Source organism: Eschrichtius robustus, chromosome 5 (assembly GCF_028021215.1).
Source record: "Eschrichtius robustus isolate mEscRob2 chromosome 5, mEscRob2.pri, whole genome shotgun sequence".
NCBI lineage: Eukaryota > Metazoa > Chordata > Mammalia > Artiodactyla > Eschrichtiidae > Eschrichtius > Eschrichtius robustus.
This window is the reverse complement of record NC_090828.1, coordinates 20,901,105-20,921,126: the sequence shown is the minus strand read 5'-3', so window position 1 is coordinate 20,921,126 and position 20,022 is coordinate 20,901,105. Positions and strand designations below refer to the sequence as shown.

At 45.0% G+C, this 20,022-nt stretch overlaps 1 protein-coding gene across 1 annotated transcript; it reads right to left on the bottom strand.

The window, feature by feature from the left end:
* Nucleotides 1-15,261: 15,261 nt before the first annotated feature.
* Nucleotides 15,262-15,635, bottom strand: TNP1 (transition protein 1). Its single transcript, XM_068543784.1, has 2 exons — nucleotides 15,497-15,635; nucleotides 15,262-15,290 (listed from the first exon to the last, which is right to left on the bottom strand). The coding sequence occupies exons 1-2, from the start codon at nucleotides 15,633-15,635 to the stop codon at nucleotides 15,262-15,264; spliced, it is 168 nt and encodes a 55-aa protein (XP_068399885.1).
* Between the last annotated feature and the right edge of the window lie 4,387 nt (nucleotides 15,636-20,022).

Genomic DNA, 20,022 nt, shown 5'->3' with positions numbered 1-20,022 from the left:
TTTGAAAGAATGTGTATAGGTAGCCAATGTGATAAGGTAGGAAACAGAAATAAGTGTAGATCTAAGGAGGAAGAGCAGCCAAATTCTTATTATTTTCTGACTGTATGAAGGTATATTAGTTTGCTAGGGCTGACATAACAAAATGTCATAGACTGTGTAGCCTGAACAATAAAAATTTATTTTCTCACAGTTCTAGAGGCTAGAAGTTCAAGATTGAGGTGTCAGCAAGTTTGGTTTCTTTTGAGGCTTCTCTGTTTGGTTTGCAGACGGTCATCCTCTTGCTGCTACTTCACATGCTTGTCCCTCTGTTCATGAACATCTTATGTGTCCAAATTCCCTCTTCTTATAAGGACACAAATCAGACTGGACTGATGCCCACCCTAAAGGCCTCAGTTTAACTTAATTATGTTTTTAAAGGCCCTATCTCCAAATACAGTCCAATTTTAAAGTACTGGGGGTTAGGGCTTCAACATATGAATTTGGAGTTGGGGGCACAATTAAACCCATAATAGATGGAATACCTAAAAATACTGAGAGAATGAATCTATGAGAACTAATAAGAGATCAGAAAGGTAGCCAGATACAAAATAAATATACGAAAACCTAGAGCTTTATTGCATATCAGTAATGACTTATTGAAAAGATACAATGGTAAAAGACCCCATTCACAATAGTCACCCATCTTCAGTCCAAGAGTGCTTCCATGCAGAGCAGAGAGGAGGGGTGTCTCATGACTCAGGGCTTCATTTGGTCACCTGGGCATGGAAAGAGCACAGCTTGCAGCCAGAGTCTCATGAAAGATCTTATAAAAATATTCCAAGCCTCTTGTCCTCAGACTTCTAGCCATAGGAGCTCAAACCCAGAGCATGCTGCTGCTGGGTGAGACATAAAAGCCTCACCATTCCTCTGGGTCCTCATTCCTTTGTCAGCTAAGCCACATGTTCTCAAAAATCTCCTAGTCCAATCATCTCTGATCCAACACGGGGACATGTTAACACAGGAAATATTACCACCCCTCCACCCCCCACAAAAAATAAACCTTTTCCTCCTGGCAACCACATCTCAAGATCAGAAACCAGTCTTTACTTTCCATTTATATCATTAAAACCCTTATTCTGGTGATTTCCTTAGAACAAAGAGACTCTCTATACTAAAGGCCTGTTGATGTTTCCATTTCATGCCAGATAGAAATTGCTTGCAGCTTGAAGAAATTTTTTTTAAAAAAGTTAATTACAGAAGTATAACATGTAATAAAATTCAAACAATACAGATAAATCAAAAGTCTTCTTTGTTCACCACTTAATTTCATTCTTCTCCCCAGAGAGGATCACTGTCAACAGCTTGGTGCAAATATTTTTAAAATGTACAAAATTGTGTATGTGTGCATACACGTGTGTATTTGTATACATGCATATGTAAACGTTAATATACACACAGCCCTTAATTTTTACATATAAAAGTTTCTATACTTTTACATTTGAAGGGTATCATATTGTATGTATTCTCTTGCTACTTTCCTTTTTTCCCTCACCTAATAATATGTCTGGGAGGTCTCTCCATATCAGTACATATATGTATGTGTGGATCGATGCACATATACATATGTATCTACTTTTTAACTGCTATAGAATATATCATGGCATAGATATAATTTACTTTATTTGACTAGTCCCCTAGTGTGTACTATAAGAGGAGAGACCCATATTAGACTTAGACTATACAGCAAGCCCACTTTTATGAGTTAAGCCAGTGTATTTGAGTCTTGTTAACTTTATATGCTGTTGTGACTGTTATGAAACACTCTTGTGTAGAGATGTAAAGATTTCTCTAGAATAGACACCTAATGTTAAAATTTCTGGGTCCAAAAATTTGGCCATTTGCATTTTTATTAGATCAGCTTTTAAACTTTGTTTTGTTTTGCTTTTTGCTTTTTTTGGTTTCAACTTCTACCCTTCAAGGGTTCAAAAATCTTAGGGCCTGAGTTTCTGCTTAGACAACTCAGACACAGCCCTTTGGTTCCTCTCACAGTGTATGGGTGCCCACACAACTTCTTGGTTGCATTGTTTAGTTTGTCACAATTTTCTTCTTCAGACTAGTCCTTAGAACCAGGACCTGGGTCCTCACTCATTTTCTCAATCTAAGGTCTTCCGTGGTCCTCACTCATTTTCTCAATCTAAGGTCTTCCGTAACTATGCATTGACCTCATGATACTGCCCTGCGTTTTCTGATTAGAGCTCAAATCTCAGTACAGAGTCTATATATTGGAGATGATTTATAGGCACATAGCTTGGTACAACTTAACACAGACCAGAATGAAATGTCAGCTTTGTATTTTACTCTTTTCCTAGCTCTGCCACCTCTGTTAGGCCTGAGCCTGGAGGATGCCAAGTTCTTTCCTGTGGTGATCTAGGTATGAACCTCCCCAAATGTAGGTCCAAGCTTTCCTTGCAGCTGTGATTTGGCCACTAAAGGCTGGTTGCTCACTCTCTCAGTTCCACTAGCAGAATCTTCTACATTCCTCTCTTTCCCAGACCCACACTCTGAAGCAAGTCCCTTAAGTTTGCTCCCTGCTCAGATTAGTATAAGTCTGAGGTTTGAAAGATGACACTCTCCACACTCCATCCCTTTCTAAGACAGAGTCTCCTTATTTTGCTCTAACAGCCATACATGTTTCTGGGTCCCACCAGCAATTCAGAATTCAACCTTCTTCTGGTATGATCAGTTTCTCAAATACAAATTTACAGTTACAAGGTAGCTGCATTTGCAACAAGAGCCACTCTAGCCTCCATGAAAAATTTAGCATGTAACTGAGAAAGAATGTATTATTAATAAATATATGTATTTAACAAATATTTATTATGTAATTCAGGTGGATGTTGGGGATACTACGGTTGGCGAGAAAGAAATAAGCAAACCAAAACCGTGACCTCCAACTTGCAATCAGAGAATTATACAATGGAATCACAAGGGAATTCCCTGGCAGTCTAGTGGTTAGGACTCCATGCTTCCACTGCTGTGGGCCTGGGTTCAATCCCTGGTTGGGGAACTAAGATCCCGCAAGCTGCACAGTGCAGCAAAAAAAAAAAAAAATAGAATCACGAATGTGAAGGACAGTGATGTTAAAGAGCACACGTGTGTGTTGTGTGGAGGGTATAAAAGTGGATCTGACCAAACCAGTGGTGGGGAAGTAGTTGTAAGGATGGCTGCCCTAACAGCATCCCTAACTAACAGTTCTTTTTCTGAATTTGGTCAGAACCAGGGAGTCCAGGTCTTTCCAACTCCAGTTCAGTGCCCTTTTCCAATCCACCATGCGGACTTGGCCCTCATTTTCTTATCTAAACATAAGAGGCTGGTGTAGAAGAACTCTGAAGTCCCTTCTAACTGCAATGTTCTTTATCGTCCTCTTCCTTATGGAGACATATGTGGTCACCTGTCAGAAGCATCACCTCCATCTAACTGCCATCCATTCAATACATGCTTGTTGAGCAACTAATATGTGCCAGGCACTGTACTAAGGCTGGAAACACAATAGACTATGAACATCATGCTGTCTGCCCTCATGGGGGTGTCCAGACCTGGAGTACCAGTTTGGGTTAATGGAGTCCTCCTCTTGCTTCTTTGGCCAAATCAATATATTTAGAATCCAGGTGTTGTGAACTGAGCAAAATTGGGAACTGCTGGTGTATATTCTGAAGGGCCCAGGACATCTTTCTGGTACTTACCTCGCCCTTGGTGAATCCCTGCCTCTTTAGTGTTGATGCCTTGTGTACTTAGAGGCATATATCCTGAAAGGCACAAATGGTACTAGGACCACTCTTTCAATATAAGGACTGGCATAGCATAGTGGCCTTTCACTCCATAGACGTTTGTTGAACACTGGCTGCTGTCCTGGATGGATGTAGAAAAGCATTTAGTTCTGGGTACAGAGTAGACATTCAATAAGCCCCCGCTGATTTAGCGAGGAGGATATTGTCCCAACCTGAGAGACCTTGTAGTAAGCAACATGGGTGAGACAGAGCTGATGATTTTTCTGTCTTTAGGGAAATTATGTTCTGTTAGGGCCATGAGACCATACCCCAGTAGCTATAATATTATTGTATCCAGAGAGGACTTCTAGATGGGCAAACACACTGAGCTGGAAACTCAGAGATGATAAAGCCCATTCATTTCTGGCTGGTTGATTAGGAAAAGATTCTTGGAAACATGTATAAAAATATGGGAGCAATGTTAGAGAGGTGATAGAAACAAAAGAGGTCTCTTTCCAGAGGGGAGCTTCCTCTTGTCTCTGGCCTAATTACCTTGCCGTTGAAACCATGGAAAATCAAGTCCACCCAGAAGGAGAAGGCACTCCCTCATCTCTGGGAGTCTTGAGGTCTCTCCCATTTGCTTTCCATCTGTTCAGCAGGGGTGAGGGCAGTCTGTGCCGTGGGTGGAGGCGTGGAAAAGGTGGCCCCGGGAAGGTCCTCTGAGGGCCCTTTGACATTTTGAGAGTCTTTTAGTTGGGGAAACTGAGGCATGGAAAGTGGAACCTCATTAAGCCCAAATAGCTTTAAAAATGAATTTTAATTAGTTAAACTCTAAGCTAATAGAAATAAGAAAGAGACATCTCTCTTTTTCAAAGTCTCTGCTCTTTGTCCACACCTGTCCCCCCTCCCAGGGCTCCTCTACCGGCCCTTACAACACATGAGGCGGGCATCAGGCCAGCCTTTCTTAGATGAAATCCAGGCTGCCAGGTCACCCCGCCCACCACTGGCCCCCCAGCCCAAGGCCCCAACCTGCCCTCTCCTGGGAGACACAAAGGGCTTCTGTGACTCAGGCTGGAGCTCACAATCCTCCCCTTTCTTTCTAGCAACACAGACTGAGGCCGTGGAGCTCATCTCATGGTGGTAACCCTACCTCGCCCACTATGTCCCAAACAGCACGGAGCTTTCCTCTCCTCAGTCCCTGGGGCCACCCCTCTAGCCCTACATGATTATTTCACTCCTGTATAGACTCTTTTGCAGGAATTCCAGGGGTCCCTGTTTGGTTCCAGCTGAAGTTGAGGAGGGTCAGGGCTGGTCTGGAGAGGAGCTAATATTTATAAAGTAGTTACGAGGCACATGCACCAGGTATGGCGTGAGCTGTTTTGCATATGGATCTCATGCAGATCCTCACGGTGGTCTTTGAAGGAGGTGTTCTTAACCCAGTTTTACACAGCAAATGACAGAGGCTCAGAGAAGTTAGGAAACTTGTCCATGATCATGTTATTGTTCTGTGCTTGTGGCGAGATTTGAGTCTAGGACTGGCTGGTGTCAAAGCCTTTGGTTTTTCTGTTATAATTAATCCGTTGCTTAGGGTTTGAATCAATTGGCTCTGCCTTTACCTGGTCAAGAGACATGAGAAGTGCTGTCGGTTCCTGCTCCTTGCTGTCTCCCATCCCCAAGCATCCTAGTGTGCACCTATCAAAGTCCCCCTTCGCTTTGGACACTGGCGTGGTCTGGTTTTGGGGAGACTGGGGCATTGTGGGGGGCATCAGAGGACAGACTTCTAGTCCAGCCTCTGTCATGAGCTGGGCCACCTTAAGTGTGTCTTTTCTAGTCTCTAAGCATCAATTCCTCCAACTGTAAAATGCCACAGCTTAGTAGTTAAGCACACAGACACAGAACCGACAGCCTGGTTCGAATTCTGGCTCTGCTGCTCACCAGCCATGTGACCTTGGACAGATTGCTTGATTTGTCTGTGTCTCACTTTCTCACATCTAAAACAGAGGTCATAATAGTATCTACTGTATGGGATTGTGCTGAGGGTGAAAGAAGCTCTTAGGAGAGTCTCCAGCATAAGTATTTTTTTTTTTAACATCTTTATTGGAGTATAACTGCTTTACAATGGTGTGTTAGTTTCTGCTTTATAACAAAGTGAATCAGCTATACATATACATATATCCCCATATCTCCTCCCTCTTGCGTTTCCCTCCCACCCTCCCTATCCCACCCCTCTAGGTGGTCACAAAGCACCAAGCTGATCTCCCTGTGCCATGCAGCTGCTTCCCACTAGCTATCTATTTTACATTTGGTAGTGTGTATATGTCAGTGCCACTCTCTCACTTCGTCCCAGCTTCCCCTTCCCCCTCCCAGGGTCCTCAAGTCCATTCTCTATGTCTGCGTCTTTATTCCTGTCCTGCCCCTAGGTTCTTCAGAACCACTTTTTTTTTTTTTTTTAGATTCCATATATATGTGTTAGCATACAGTATTTGCTTTTCTCTTTCTGACTTACTTCACTCTGTATGACAGACTCTAGGTCCATCCACCTCACTACAAGTAACTCAATTTCATTTCTTTTTATGGCTGAGTAATATTCCATTGTATATATGTGTCACATCTTCTTTATCCATTCATCTGTCAATGGACACTTAGGTCAGCATAAGCATTTTACAAGTATTGCTCTTACTATTATTATTCCTAGATGTATTCATTTCTAAAACAACATAGAATTTAAAGCTGAGTGCCACCACCTTGACTTTTTCTTCTCTCCTTTTTGACTGTGTGTATGTGTGCGTGTGTGTGTGTGTGTGTGTGTGTGTGTTAGCAGGTAGAGAGATATGAGTAGCTCACTGTGGTAATTAGATGTCAAGTTATCCCTCCTCTCATGTGTGACATATCTTCTTGATATGCCAAAAAGAGCAAGTATTTTTTTACTTTTGTATATTATATGTTTTCAAGCCAAACAGTTTTGAGCCAAAAGTTGTCTGAGTTGAAAATATACAGCTCTACAGTGTTTGGCAATTTTGGCCCCAGACTTCCAGGGAAGCAATTATTTAGGCACATCAGGGACAGCAAGGATGACCATGAGAATAACAAGAATAATACAGACCAACACAGAAATCACCTCCCAAACCTCTGGACCTAAAGGATTCAATTAAGATAGTAGGCAGGGACTTCCCTGATGGTACAGTGGTTAAGAATCTGCCTACCAACGCAGGGGACACGGGTTCAAGCCCTGGTCTGGGAAGATCCCACATGTCACAGAGCAACTAAGCCTGTGCGCCACAACTACTGAGCCTGCGCTCTAGAGCCCGCAAGCCACAACTACTGAGCCCACGTGCCACAACTACTGAAGCCGGTGCACCTAGATCCTGTGCTCTGAAAGAAAAGAAGCCACTGCAGTGAGAAGCCCGTGCACTGCAACGAAGAGTAGCCCCCACTAGCTGCAACTAGAGAAAGCCCGCGCGCAGCAACAAAGACCCAATGCAGCCAAAAATAAATAAACAATTAAAAAAAAAAAGATAGTAGGCGTGTGTGTGCGTGTGATAGAGGGTTGGGAAAACTGAAGGTAAACGGTGGGCTTTATTCATCTCTTTGCAGTGCTGGCTTAGCACAGGGCCTGGCTTAGTAGACACGGCTCTAAAGGAAAAGAGCTGGAAGTATAGGGAATGAGGCATTACTGAGCTGTGAAAATCCAGGGCAGCTTTGGCCAGCTCTGTCCAATAGAAATATAACACGAGTCACATTGTGGTTTTCAATTTTCCAGAAACCACACTTAAAAAAACAAAAAAGAAATGTGCAAAATCAATGTTAGTTGTTTTTTTAAATCTAGTATGTCTAAGATAGTATTTCAACATACAATCAATGTGAAAAAATATTAATGAGATATCTTACATTCTTTTTTTCATACTAAGTCTTTGAAACCAAGTATATATGTTACAGTGAGAACACATCTCAATTCCAATTAGTCACATCTCAAGTGCTCAGTAGTTACATGTGGCCAGTGGCTCCCATACTGGACGTCCTAGACCCAAACTCTGGGGAGCTTCTATCTGCTAAACCAGCCAGAACATGTCTTGTTTCTTGGATGTCTGGAGTGGAAGAAGGGAAGGAGGGAAATCATTCTTCTTAGGAACCAGGCAGGGGAAGATGGAGGCCCCCTGAGGCCAGGGCCACCTGCTCATGCCCCAAATTTGCATTATTGTACTCTTGACTTTTATGGAGATCACAGTCTCCCTCTCCACCTTCCCCTAGAATCTGTGACTCCCAGGTATGTTTACTTCCTGAGCCATGAATACAAAATGTGCACACCAGGAATGGGCCTGTCCATCCCTCCAGCAGCAGCCCTGCATGTGGTTCTGTGACTCTCTTCTTGCTATCCCATTTGCTGTTAATTTTTTCAACGTGGTGAAAACGTTCTTTGTGGGGGAAAAAACTGGAGTGGAGAATGAAGCCAGTTGATGGTTCTGGCAGTGAAAGCAAAATGTATTTGATAGGTTCTAAGCAAATTCTTTATGCTAAGATGGCAGTTTTACAGGAAAACTGCATGACATAACGGTGTTCACACCTTGAGGGATTCAAGAGAGTGGCTGCTGTGTGCGCAGGATGCTGAGTTTTTACCCTGTGGGAGAGTCTGCTGGCATTGCTTGCACTGCAGGGAAGTTGTTTCTTGCCTTATGCGGTGGACATTGCTGTGCCTAGCTGCTTGGCATACATTTTCCTTTCTTTGGTAACAGTCCCTCAATTTTCCTTCTAGGATCAAGCCTGCCCCACTGTAACACAAGCTTGACCATCACTTTCTCTCTCCTGGGACCCTGGCTTTTTAGGGTAGTGATGTAAGAACGGAAAACAATTGGAGCCATTTCAATGCAAAGAGGGCGCCCTTGAATTGCGGCCTGCTTCCTGCCTGGCTTCCATCCTGGGACCTACTTGTCCAGCTTTTCCTTCTATTCTTGAGCAATTTCACAGCCTTCCAATAGATTCCACTTCCCCCTCTTTTAAGTTAGCTGGAATCCGTTTCTGTTGTTTGTCGCCAAGTGCACACCTTGAGCCGCAAGTGGGCTGTGATCTGGCCCAGGATCTGCAGCCAAGGGGAGCAAACAGAAAAGACTGAGTAGTCAGACCAGAGATTCCGTTTCTAGCCTCCAGTGGTGGCAGTGGTGGGAAAGGCATCATTGTTCAGAGCATTTTCTCACCTCTTCTCTAGCTTCTTTCTTTTCGTATCCCTGGGAAGTACAATTCCCATGTTCTGAAGTGGTGTAGACTAACCATGGTTCAGAGGGGCAGAGAAAGCCCTCTACCCACATTCTATGATACTGCTGCCTTCTGTTCCTAAAAGAGAAGTCAGAGAGATGGGCGCTGCTGGGCTACATTTCTTTGATCTAATCCTTTAGAATCTTAGGACATTTTTTTTTTTTTTAAGAATTGCAAGGCATCTTGGAACCCCAGAGAGGGGCAACGAATTGCCATGGAAGTTTGGGCAGAGCTTACCTGGACCTGTTCTTTGAGCCTTTTACCAGAGGGTTCTTGTTTTTTGTTTTTTGTGTTTTTAAAATTTTTCTCTCATTTTATTACAAAGAAGTTGAACAGTACAGAAAAGTCACCCGACCTTAGTGGGTCTAGCGGAGTGTTTTATACCTCTTCACTCACTACTCACAGTGTGGTCCCTGGACCATCAGTGTCAGAGCCACCTGGGAGTTTCTTAGAAATACAGAATCCCGGGCCCACCCTGGATCTACAGAATTAGAATCTGCATTCCATCAGATTGATTCCAGGTGATTCTGTGCACGTGAAAGTTTCAGAAGCATTTTGTATACCTCACGTGATAGTGTTCTTCGGTGTTCCTGATGGAAACAGTAAGTCAATAAATCAAGGCCCAGTTTCTAGTCCTGTTGAGAAGCTCTCCCACTTCAGAGCTTCCATTTTGAGGCACTTTTGAGAATGGTCCCTGCAAATTGTGAAATTCAAGCTCTTTATGTCTTTTCGATAAAAACCACTTGCATGTTAGACTTAGGACTCTATAGCTAATTAATTACAGAGATATTTGCCTGCTACTAATGGAAAAAATAGACGTGATTCTAATCAGTGAGTTTATCAATCCACCCTCAGTCCTTTTCATTGACATCCATGCTCAGATTTTATTTTTCACAATGTATTGGGTTAGGAGGTGGATCCATTGATTTGTTTCCCAAGAAACAAGGGCTGTTTGTCTGTCCTGATGTGATCCTTCTGCCCCTCACTTGGGGGGGGGGGCTTGGCTGCTGCTCCTAGGAGTTTACAGTCTCATTGGAGAGATAAGATCGTCCTCAGTGCCTTAATTTTATGGGAGAGCAAAATAAGTCACAGGGAGATATAGATGCTTCCTGATCTCAGTATCTGACCCGGGCAAAGGGATGGAAGAGATTGAGAGGCTCTAGGTCACATGGGAATCCAGAGCTCTCTGCAGAGCAAGGGGTGCCTGGGAATCTGTCCACAGGAGTGTCATCCAGAGACTAAGGCAGGAAGCAGGGTCATGGGTCAGGGCCAGACAGACACAATGGTACTTAAAAGGCCAGTCCAAAGGGAGAGAGGTGAGGGCAGCCAACTCAACTCAAGTCCTATAATTTACAGTATTTTATATTCTTACAAGTCCCCTGTGTGGTAGATGTCATGACTGACATTTTATAGATGAGGACGATGAGGCTAAGGGAGGTTGGAAAACCAACCTAAGATCACATGGCTGGTAGAACCATTGTCCATCTGCTTTAGCCTACCCTGCTGGCTGCTGAGAGATGCCTCTCCCTGCAGTCAGGCTTGGTAACAGCAATGGTAAATCTGAGCCTTAAGAAGAGATGAAGTGGCCCCAGCTGCAGCAGGGGAGGTGTGCAAAGGCTTGAAATAAAGCAGGACTGAGAGATGGATCAAGGTCACAATGCAGGAGGAGTGGGTTCTCATGGAATCCAGACCCTCGGGATTCAGTCCTGGACACTTTCCCTGGCACTGTGCTTCGTGGAGAGAACTGTCATCTGTATCACTTCTGGGACACTGAGCTAAAGGGCAGGCATGGCTGCAGGTCTCAGATCAGGGCGAGGTCTCCCGTTTGGACCCATGAAAGGCTGGAGAGGGAGGGCGGCTTGGGGGCCCAGAAGTGAGGAGAGGCTCTCTTCAAGCTGGGCAACCGGCTTCCTCACTCATCAACCCGGTGAGGTGGACCAGCGACCTGGTGACCAGGACCTGGTGCTCCTAGAGGTTTGGGTATTTCCCTGGGGGGCCTGGTGCGTGAAGGCTCTGATTGCAGAGCCAGGCTGTGCTGTCCTCTGGTTTCAAAGGACAGACCACTAGGTGACCCCGACAGCTGAGCCTCAGGCCATGTCTGACTTGTACCGACTACCCCTGGGGCACCTCAGTCCCCTCCCAGCTGTAGCTTCTGGGCCTTCACTCCCTCACACAGCCCTGAGCACTTCTCTAGAACTTCCTGTTTTCCTGCAGCTGCACAGATCCAGCTGGTCCCACCTGGGCTGATCTGGACAGGCCCAGGGCAAGAGGTGGGAGTCAGCTGTGTTCTCCCCTAGCTCCTCTGGGCTCTCTCCACCCACAGGATCCTCAGGGACCACCCCCATCAGACCCCGATGTCAGTGGAGCAGAGGCCCTGTATCCAAGTCAGCTCACCAGAAGGTCAAGGTGACCCAGAAGGGCTTGTGGTCAAATTCCTTAATTTTTTTTTTTTTCTGACTTTCTAAAAAGGCCGAGTAAGTGATGACTTAAGGACATGGTGTTCCAGAGAAAACTGGAGAGAGGAACAGAGACCCCTTGGTGAGGGAGGTGGAGAAAAAGCACACAGAGGGTGAGGCCTTCCAGTGTCACAAGCCCCCTGTGCTCTTTCCCTCTGGGTGCCTGCCTGGTTGGGGCTGAGCCTGCAGGAGCTGTCAACAGGGAGCCAGAATGAATGTTCCTGGAGGGCAGTGACTAAGTCAACACCGGAGCTGGAAGATGTCCAGCCTGTGAGCCTGGAAAATGTTCTTACTGCAAAACAGAGTTTTCCAGGTGGATGCCAATCCTTCCACACCTGTCTAAGGGGGCAAACACAAGTCACCAGGCAAGGGTCTGGCTGCCCTGACCAGCCTTGAGCTGTTCTCCACATGCCCATCCTGATCATTAATTAACATTGTCTTAGAACATTTTGTCTGGGAATAATACTCTCTTGCCAATGACATGAACGCGTGCTTTTGAGCTGAGGGTTCAGGAGCCCTGAGTAACTTGGTCTGGGGTCTCTTCACTGGTTACTTCTGAAGGGACTTTGGTCTGTGACAAGAAATGAGAGAAGACAAATAGTATGCTAAAGTGGCCAGCTTCTAGAAGTCCAACGAAAGAAGACATTTTGCCTACCAGGCTGTGCCAGCTATCACCATTGGTTTTTCAGAGCTATTCTTCAACATCCTCTGCTCTTTGATGCCCTGCATCACCTGGGGTCCTTAACTTGTTGCCTTTTGGTTGAGTTTGACCACTGGAAGCATCAGGAGGAGATTGGAGGGCTGGAGGAGAGAAACATCCGGGTGCTTCTGAGACCAGCAGTGTCTGTGTCCCTCTCCAGTACAGTCTTTACCCAGAGGTCCATCTGCCACCCCCTTCACCAAACACACAGCTTTGGCTCTCAACCCCCTTCACCAAACACGCAGCTTTGGCTCTCATGGGGCTCCTATAACACTGTTCCATCCTTTCGCCTCTGCAGAGCCATTATTTCTTTCTTTATTTTTAATTAATTAATTTATTTTTGGCTGCGTTGGGTCTTCGTTGCTACGCACGGGTTTTCTTTAGTTGCGGCGTGTGGGGACTACTCTTTGTTGTGGTGCGTGGGCTTCTCATTGCGGTGGCTTCTCTTGTTGCAGAGCACTGGGCTCTAGGCACGCGGGCTTCAGTAGTTGTGGCTCGCGGGCTCTAGAGCTCAGGATCAGTAGTTGTGACGCATGGGCTTAGCTGCTCCGCGGCATGTGGGATCTTCCTGGACCAGGGCTCAAACCTGTGTCCCCTGCGTTGGCAGGTGGATTCTTAACCACTGCACCACCAGGGAAGCCCTGCAGAGCCATTATTGCCAGGCTCTGGAGGTCTTGCCTCTGTGAATCGTCCCTTCAGTAATGTGTCTTCATTTGAGTCCCCTCCAGGATCTGCTTTCCTGAGGGATCCTGATGGATACAGGAATAATATTTCTATTTATTGATACATGTGGAATAATATTCTTATATAAAGAATAATAAGTTTCTTGAGGGAAGTACCTTTCACACTGTTTTGCTGTCCTGTTGACTCTTCCCTATGGGAAAGGTTGTCTTTGCACATCTTGGCAATCTGAAAGATGGCAGAGAAAAGGTGAAGTGGAGAGCACGGAGCAAGGGGTGAGCTGCGCATGAAAGCATTTGAAGGCTCCTGGCACACAGTTTCAGCAGGGAGTGGCAGGGGCAAAAGGTGGGAAAAAGCAGGTGGGAAGAGATGTAGGTTACCAGAAAGCCAGTGGAAGAGACAGAGGTGTGTGGCCCAGACTGTGGGGCATGAGGTCCAGCAAACAGCTTCCTAACTTCAGCCTAACTGCAGGGTCTGCCTCAGCACAGAGAAATGCCTGGCTTGAGGTCACCCTTTCCCTGAGCAGCCTGCTGGGCAGGAGGGGATATAAAGGCTTCGCTATTTTGGACCCATGTAGGAATTCTAACTGGCTGTACTCCCTGCTGGCTGATGAATGAGAATTTATGGCTAGAGCAGCAAAAGGCTGACAGTAAAATAACTGGATTTTGTGTGCTGCAAGGAGCTTTCAGGCTTTCTTTACATGGAGGCAGAGGAACTCCCAAAGGGCACAAGAGTATGTGAGAACTGGGCATTTCTGATTGGGGATTCCAGTTGAATCTGTAAAGAGTTTTGTGTGGTTGTGGATAATCATCTACTTGAGAAGCATATGAGTTTGAGTTTGGTTCGAAAAACAGGGACAACAGGAATGTTTAAGAGGTAAAACTGTGGAAGATTAAGGTTATGAAGGGAGTATTTTCTCTATTCCCTCTTCACAAAAATGGAAACTGAAAAAATAAGGAGGGAAATACAAGTTTGATGAGTTTTGAAGAGTCTGGGTGCCTGATGCTGACTTAGCTCAGGAGCAGTGTGTGCATTCTCTAGGGCTAAGAGAACGAAGCAACTTGAAACATCTTTACGCATGTCATGACCTGGGCTTTTTCTCATCCTTCCCTGCTAGAATCTGACCCAGAGGGACAGCCCTTGTTCCCATCCCCATATCCCAATACCTAGACACCTCCACAGGGCTCAGAGTCAATGATCTTATTGAAAATATGTGGAGCTCTGCAGAGAAAGAGTCTCCCTTTCCTCGCTTTGTCACCTGGTCCCACATCTCCCCCCACCCCCCCACCCCACCCCGCCCATGTTGGAAACTTCATGTCTGACCTCACGCTCCTCTCATTCCTTCTGGCTTATATCCTTTCCTGGTTGCTTCCCCAGAATCTAAGTGGGTGGCCTGGTTTAAATATGAGTCTCAATTCCTCTCTGTGCCACCCTGGCACTGTCTCTGAGGCAACAGGAAACACTCATTAAGAAAAATATTGCCCCCTCCTGAGCGGGTGGATGCTGAGAGGACGTGTCAGATCCCTGGCTAGAGACGACATAAGCGTTATCAGAACCCAAGGTCAAGCTAAACTGAGGGCCACAGCAAAGGACGGTTCTTCCTTGCCAATAAGGTCCACCCAGACTGAGGTGAGGTCAGTCCTACTGCCAGACACACCTGATTAAGATTCATTTATGACGTCAGAGTCACACAAGCTGGCTTGAATCTCCCAGGCAGTATCCCTGCCTCTGGTCTTGTCCAAATACCATGCTGGCTTCTGCCCAGAATGTATCCTCATCTCCAACAACCTGCTAATCATGCCCATACAATCAGATAAATTAGAAGAGCTGAGGGTTCTCTATCCACCACTGGGACATGTCTTTAGCTAGCTAGTTTGGGAAATCATGGTTTGGTGTCTCCATGCTCCAAGCCCCTTGACAAAACCAGCTTGCTTCCTTTGGCTCGTAACTGGCACTCTGATGAATGTATTTTTCCCATTTCTTTTATCTCCTCTCCCTTTCCATGTTGGGAAGGGAGACAGTACATTGAGACCAAGACCCAAATATGGTGATGGTGCATGGCCAGAGTTGGGGCACAAGGAGAGAGAGTTGTTAAGGGAAATTACATTGACATTGATATTATCCAAATCATGTTTGATGTTTAATGGTTTCATACCTGTTGATTCTTCCCCAAGGCTGCCCAGCTCAGGAGCCATTTTCCAACCAAAAGATCAAAGGAAACTGAAATTCAGTTTTCAAATGTTTATTGAAATGTTGGGGAGAAACAGCCAACATATACATTCCTCATTTCTTCACAACTGACATTTTATCCACATGATAGGCTCTTCTCTGGCTTTGATCTAACTTCAGGTCTCCTTGGCAGTCCCCCTTCTGTTCTCTGTTGTTGCCTGGTGTCGTTTGAAGTCCACCAGGGCAGAGCCCGCTGGTGAAGTCACAAGTGGGAGCGGGAATTGCGATTGGCTGTAGGGAAAGGACAAGTTTGCAACAGGAACACCAGTTAGAACATGACCATTCATCCCTCTTCCTGCCCAAACATGAACCTAGTTGGTAATGAAATTCTCATGCTGAGGTTTCAGGGTCCTATGAGAGGTAACTCCAAGAGCGAGGATCCGCGGGACAACAAGATCCCCCCTGTTTGACTGCTCTCCTACTCATCCCTCACTCACCGTCATTGCACCGTTTTCTACTCTTCAGACTGCCCTTCTGGTATTTTCTTTTGCTGCCACCTCTCTTGACTCCCTTGTGAGGACCTCGGTTCTTGCCCTTCCTCACGCCATGACTCTTTAATTTGCGGCTGGTGGCCATTGTACTTTCTGCCAAAATGAGGGGCTTTGTAGAGCCGGGAGGCCACAAGTCTGGGTATTTAAGGCCTTAGCGATTGTGACTGTGAAGGGGGCGTGGCTTAGCGGTGGGCAGGGCTCCACTGTGATGTCACTGGCCTTTGTTACACTTTGGTAATATATGTGAAATAAGGTGGCCCCTCTAATGCAGCTCAAGGCTACCCTCAATTTTGAGGTCTTTTTTTAATGATAAGTGAGGTTTCCCAGACAGGTGTTATTGAGCACCTAAATTCCAGCCCTGTGCTGGGCACCTGGAGAGTACAAGAGCCATTAAAATAGTTATCTCCTGTTTGTAGGAAATTTAATGGTTGTTGAGTGTGTGTATATGCATCATGTTTAAGTCTCTCTTACAGCATTGGGGGATAACAAATGTGTTTCTATAAGGACTTGACTCTAGGAAATCCAGTTCAATATGACCAAAACATAAATATTCTTTCTCTTTCATCTAAATCAAGTTTTCTCAACCTGAGTACTGCTGACACTATGGGCTAAATATGTGGGACTATTGTTGTTAAAAAACAAAATTTAACTGAGTAAATTTGAAGATCTAATTAGCTTTATTAAATCATTCTTGAACCAGGCAGCATCTCATCTGGCAGACAGAGAGATACTCCAAGGGGTTATACCACATGGAAGGCTTTTATAGTAAGGAGAGCTGGACAGGGAAAGGAAGTCATCAGCAAGGAAATAATGAGAGTTCATTGGAGGAAAGTAAAAGTTCAGGTGATAATGTCTTCTTATTGGCTGAGTTGCAGCCCTTTGCATTGGCTGGGCTTGTTGCTGGGTGATGGAAGTCTTCCTTCCTCCTGCTGGGGTAGTAAAGTAGTTGCACTTCCTGTTGGGGTCAGTAAATAATATCTTCTTTTTGGCATGATTGACCATGAGCGGTAGGGTGTGAGAGCTCCCTGTATGAGTACTTCCAATTCCAATCTTAGCTGAAGTTTTCTTTTTTCTAATTTTCACATTGCCTTGTGCATTTGGCAGCATTCCTGGCCTGTACCCTTTAGATGCCAGTAGAACCCTTACAGCTGTGACAACCAAAAATGTATCCAAACATTGCCGGGGGGAGGGAGGGGCAAAAATCACCCCTGGTTGAGAACCATTGGCTTAGCCATTTTAAAAAAGTCAGTCTGCAAATATTTATTGATCATGTAGTATGTGCCATGCACTTAGTTGCTAGGATAATAGTAGTGGGTAAAAACAGACGTAGACTCTGAGTTCATGGAGTTTTCAGCCTAGTAGGGGAGAAAGCTATTAATCAGACATCTACACTAATCAGTGAATAATTACTTCTCAACATGGTGCAAAATGAGGTTGGAGAGAGGAGCAGATACCAGACAAGCTCAAGTACACTGGGGAGCCATGGAAAAATGTTTAAGAGGATGACATGATAAGATTAGATGGCGGGTGGATTGATGGGGAAGTGAAGTGAATAAAGGGAGAGGCTATTGCCAATAGTGGGGATTCAGGAGAGAAATATTTGAAAATGGCTTAAGCCCAGGCCAGTGGGTGTTGGTTAGGATGTAGAGATGTAGATAGGAGACAAAGACTTGGTGATGGATTGGATTTGGTTGGTGAGAGTAGAGGGTGTCAAAGGTGTGGATTTTATTTCTGTGTGATGCAGCTATCTAGAAGTTCGTGCCACTCACTGGGATAAAGGCCAAGCAAGGGGGCAATGATGATCATGATTTTGGTCTAAGACATTTTGGGTTTGAGGTTCCTTTGAGACTTCCAAATAGAGATACTGAATGATTGTTTGGTATATGGGTCTGGAGCTCAGAGTAAAAGTCTGAGCAGGAGATATCCACCATCCCCAACTTCCCTGATACTGGACTCATCATCCAACCTTTTCTTCTTCTTCCTTTATACCTTATATTGAGACCTTTCAAATAAAATCTCAATAGAGCTTGATAACTTCTTTCTGTCCCTCCTTCTCTCTCCCCTGCCATCATCCTCATTCAAGAACAAAGCACTCTTGCATGTAGGAGGTTCTTAGCAAAAGTTGATTGAATTGAAGACAGAATGTAGTTCAAGGCCCACTCCCTGTATTTCTAATGTCTATAGAGAAGATGGCAAATCATGTTTTGAAACGCAGCTTCTTTGAACAGCCATCATAAGTGACCCCTTCCACTTTCTGGTTTCCAGGCAGTTCTTTCTGAAGACCTTCTGTTGGACGCCTTTATTCACCCAAAGAAGGAGGAACTCTATGAAAGAGGCTGGCTGCTGCCTTGCCTCTTTATAATTTGGGGACTTTTCTGTCTACTCCAGCCTAGTTGTTCCTCCCACAAGCAAGTTCCATGAAAGCCGGAATTTAAAAATTATGTTCACTGAGCATTGAACAGTCCTGCCACAGAGTAGGAGCCCAATAAGGATTTGTGAAATCTTGGCTGAATCAAAAAAAGTCCTAGTTTTCCAACTATCTGATTCTTCCCCATTTTGTCCCACCTTCTCCAAGGAAGACTCCTCTGACTTTTCAAATTGTCATTGTCTTTTGAAATTTATTCAAAGTCCATTGTCCTATAATATTGTCCTCAATGTCTGGAAAACCAGCCCTAATTGTTTGAAATCTTGTTTTGTGCCCACATTGTCGTGTCATGTGTGTGAGTATGATCTCAACAGGAGGCAATGGGTCTTGTTTTTAGTCTGGACTGTGCCACAAACATCACTTCTCTGGACTTCAGCTCTATTATTTTGTAAATATGCTGGTTGGGATACGTGATCTCTGAGCTGATCTGACTTTTGTGGTAGTCTCCTTGTAGTTAGGGACTGTATTTTTTATTCAACTGCATTTCCCACAGGGACATGGTCCATAGTAGGTAGTCATGAACATTTGTTCATTCCAGCGACTTTGGTGTTATGAGGACAGACAGTATGACATTGAGTGATTTTGTATACCAAGTGGGAGCATTTCTAGAGAAAGAAGGGAAAAAGGACATTGTCTCCATAAAAGGCCCTCAGGTGCTCCAGACAGTATGACATTGAGTGATTTTGTATACCAGGTGGGAGCATTTCTAGAGAAAGAAGGGAAAAAGGACATTGTCTCCATAAAAGGCCCTCAGGTGCTCCGTGCTGGCCTCTCAGGCCTGACCCTGCTGGTGAACATGTTTGCAGAGGGACCTGGCTTCTTTAGTTTGGGAGACATTTTCTGGATGGTCCTGGAGACTGGATAATATTTCTTTCCCCCAATCCTTCCCATTCCCCAAAGATCTACTCTGCCAAGGAGAAGCTGAGATCACAGGGAAGAAGGCAGCCAGACTTGAGATGGGATAAAGAAACAAACAAACAGGAAAGTCCCCTTTGCATAGGGTTAAGGACAAATTCTGGTTTCAGACACCCATGCTGAGAAACTCCACCAACAGGAAGCCCAGTGTGAGGGGAGGCAATTCCCAGGCCAGTGAGGAGTGGGGCTGTGGTGGTGTTTGTGTTGGCTTCTCTGTCAGACCTCCCAGCAGGGTTGAGCACTGGGGACTGCAGCCTATCTCTCTTTCTCTTTCTGTTTCTTCCCCACTGTTGTTTGAGCCAATAGCAATTTACAGCACAAGGCATTCTTTCCTTTGTTGAGAGCCATCTGTTAATCCATCTGTTAATCTGTTAATCCGTTAATCTGTTGTCTCCTTACCTTTTCTTCTGCTCTCTCTTTTTATTTTTTCCTTTTGGATGAAGAAACCAAGGCACAGGATGGTTACATGAGCTACTTTAAATAACCCAGCACAGGAATAGCAGAGATGTCCCAATAAACCTATTTCCTCCATACTTTGGTTTCCTAGTGGGTCTTAGTTTTTGTTTCTCTTGATGAAAGGAAATAGATATTTTCTGGTAGCTATAGGGACATGGAGAAAGAACTGAATTACTGGTCTTTTTAGAAGAGGAGCTATCAGTTCCTTCACTTTTGGGGCTGAGTGTTATCTTGCCCAGAACAAGTGGATGGACAAAATGGTGTCTTTATCTCCTAGAGAGATGGCAAAGTGGCACTGCAGGGAAGGGCTTGGAGACTTGGCACTCCCACTGGCCCCTTTCTTAGATTAGGAAGAGGCAGGCTTTGGACGTCACTGTTTTGGAATTCAGACCTCTAGTTGGGTCTCATCTCACCTCTCCAATTCAAACTCACTCCATTAATTTTCCTGGGAGTCCAATGGATGTCTGCCCAGGGCAGGATCTTCCCAGCAGGCCGGAAATTGGGGTTTATTATAGGGAACATGGAAAAGTTGCTGACAGTCCTTAAAAATGTAGATGACTCAGTCTGAACCCCTGTTTGAAACCTAAGTCTCTACAGATGTTGACCTTAGCTGGGAAGTGGGGACCTTCTACCCTGTTCGCATGCATGCCCTGTCTTCTCTGTTCTTGGTGCTGCT

What these genes read in the sequence shown, in the direction of transcription:
- TNP1 (XM_068543784.1), bottom strand. Translation starts at nt 15,635, where the DNA reads ATGGCCACCAGCCGCAAATTAAAGAGTCATGGCGTGAGGAAGGGCAAG. An exon ending in TAGAAAACGGTGCAATGACG is followed by an intron (nt 15,291 to 15,496) that starts GTGAGTGAGGGA and finishes CTTTCCCTACAG; the next exon opens with CCAATCGCAATTCCCGCTCC.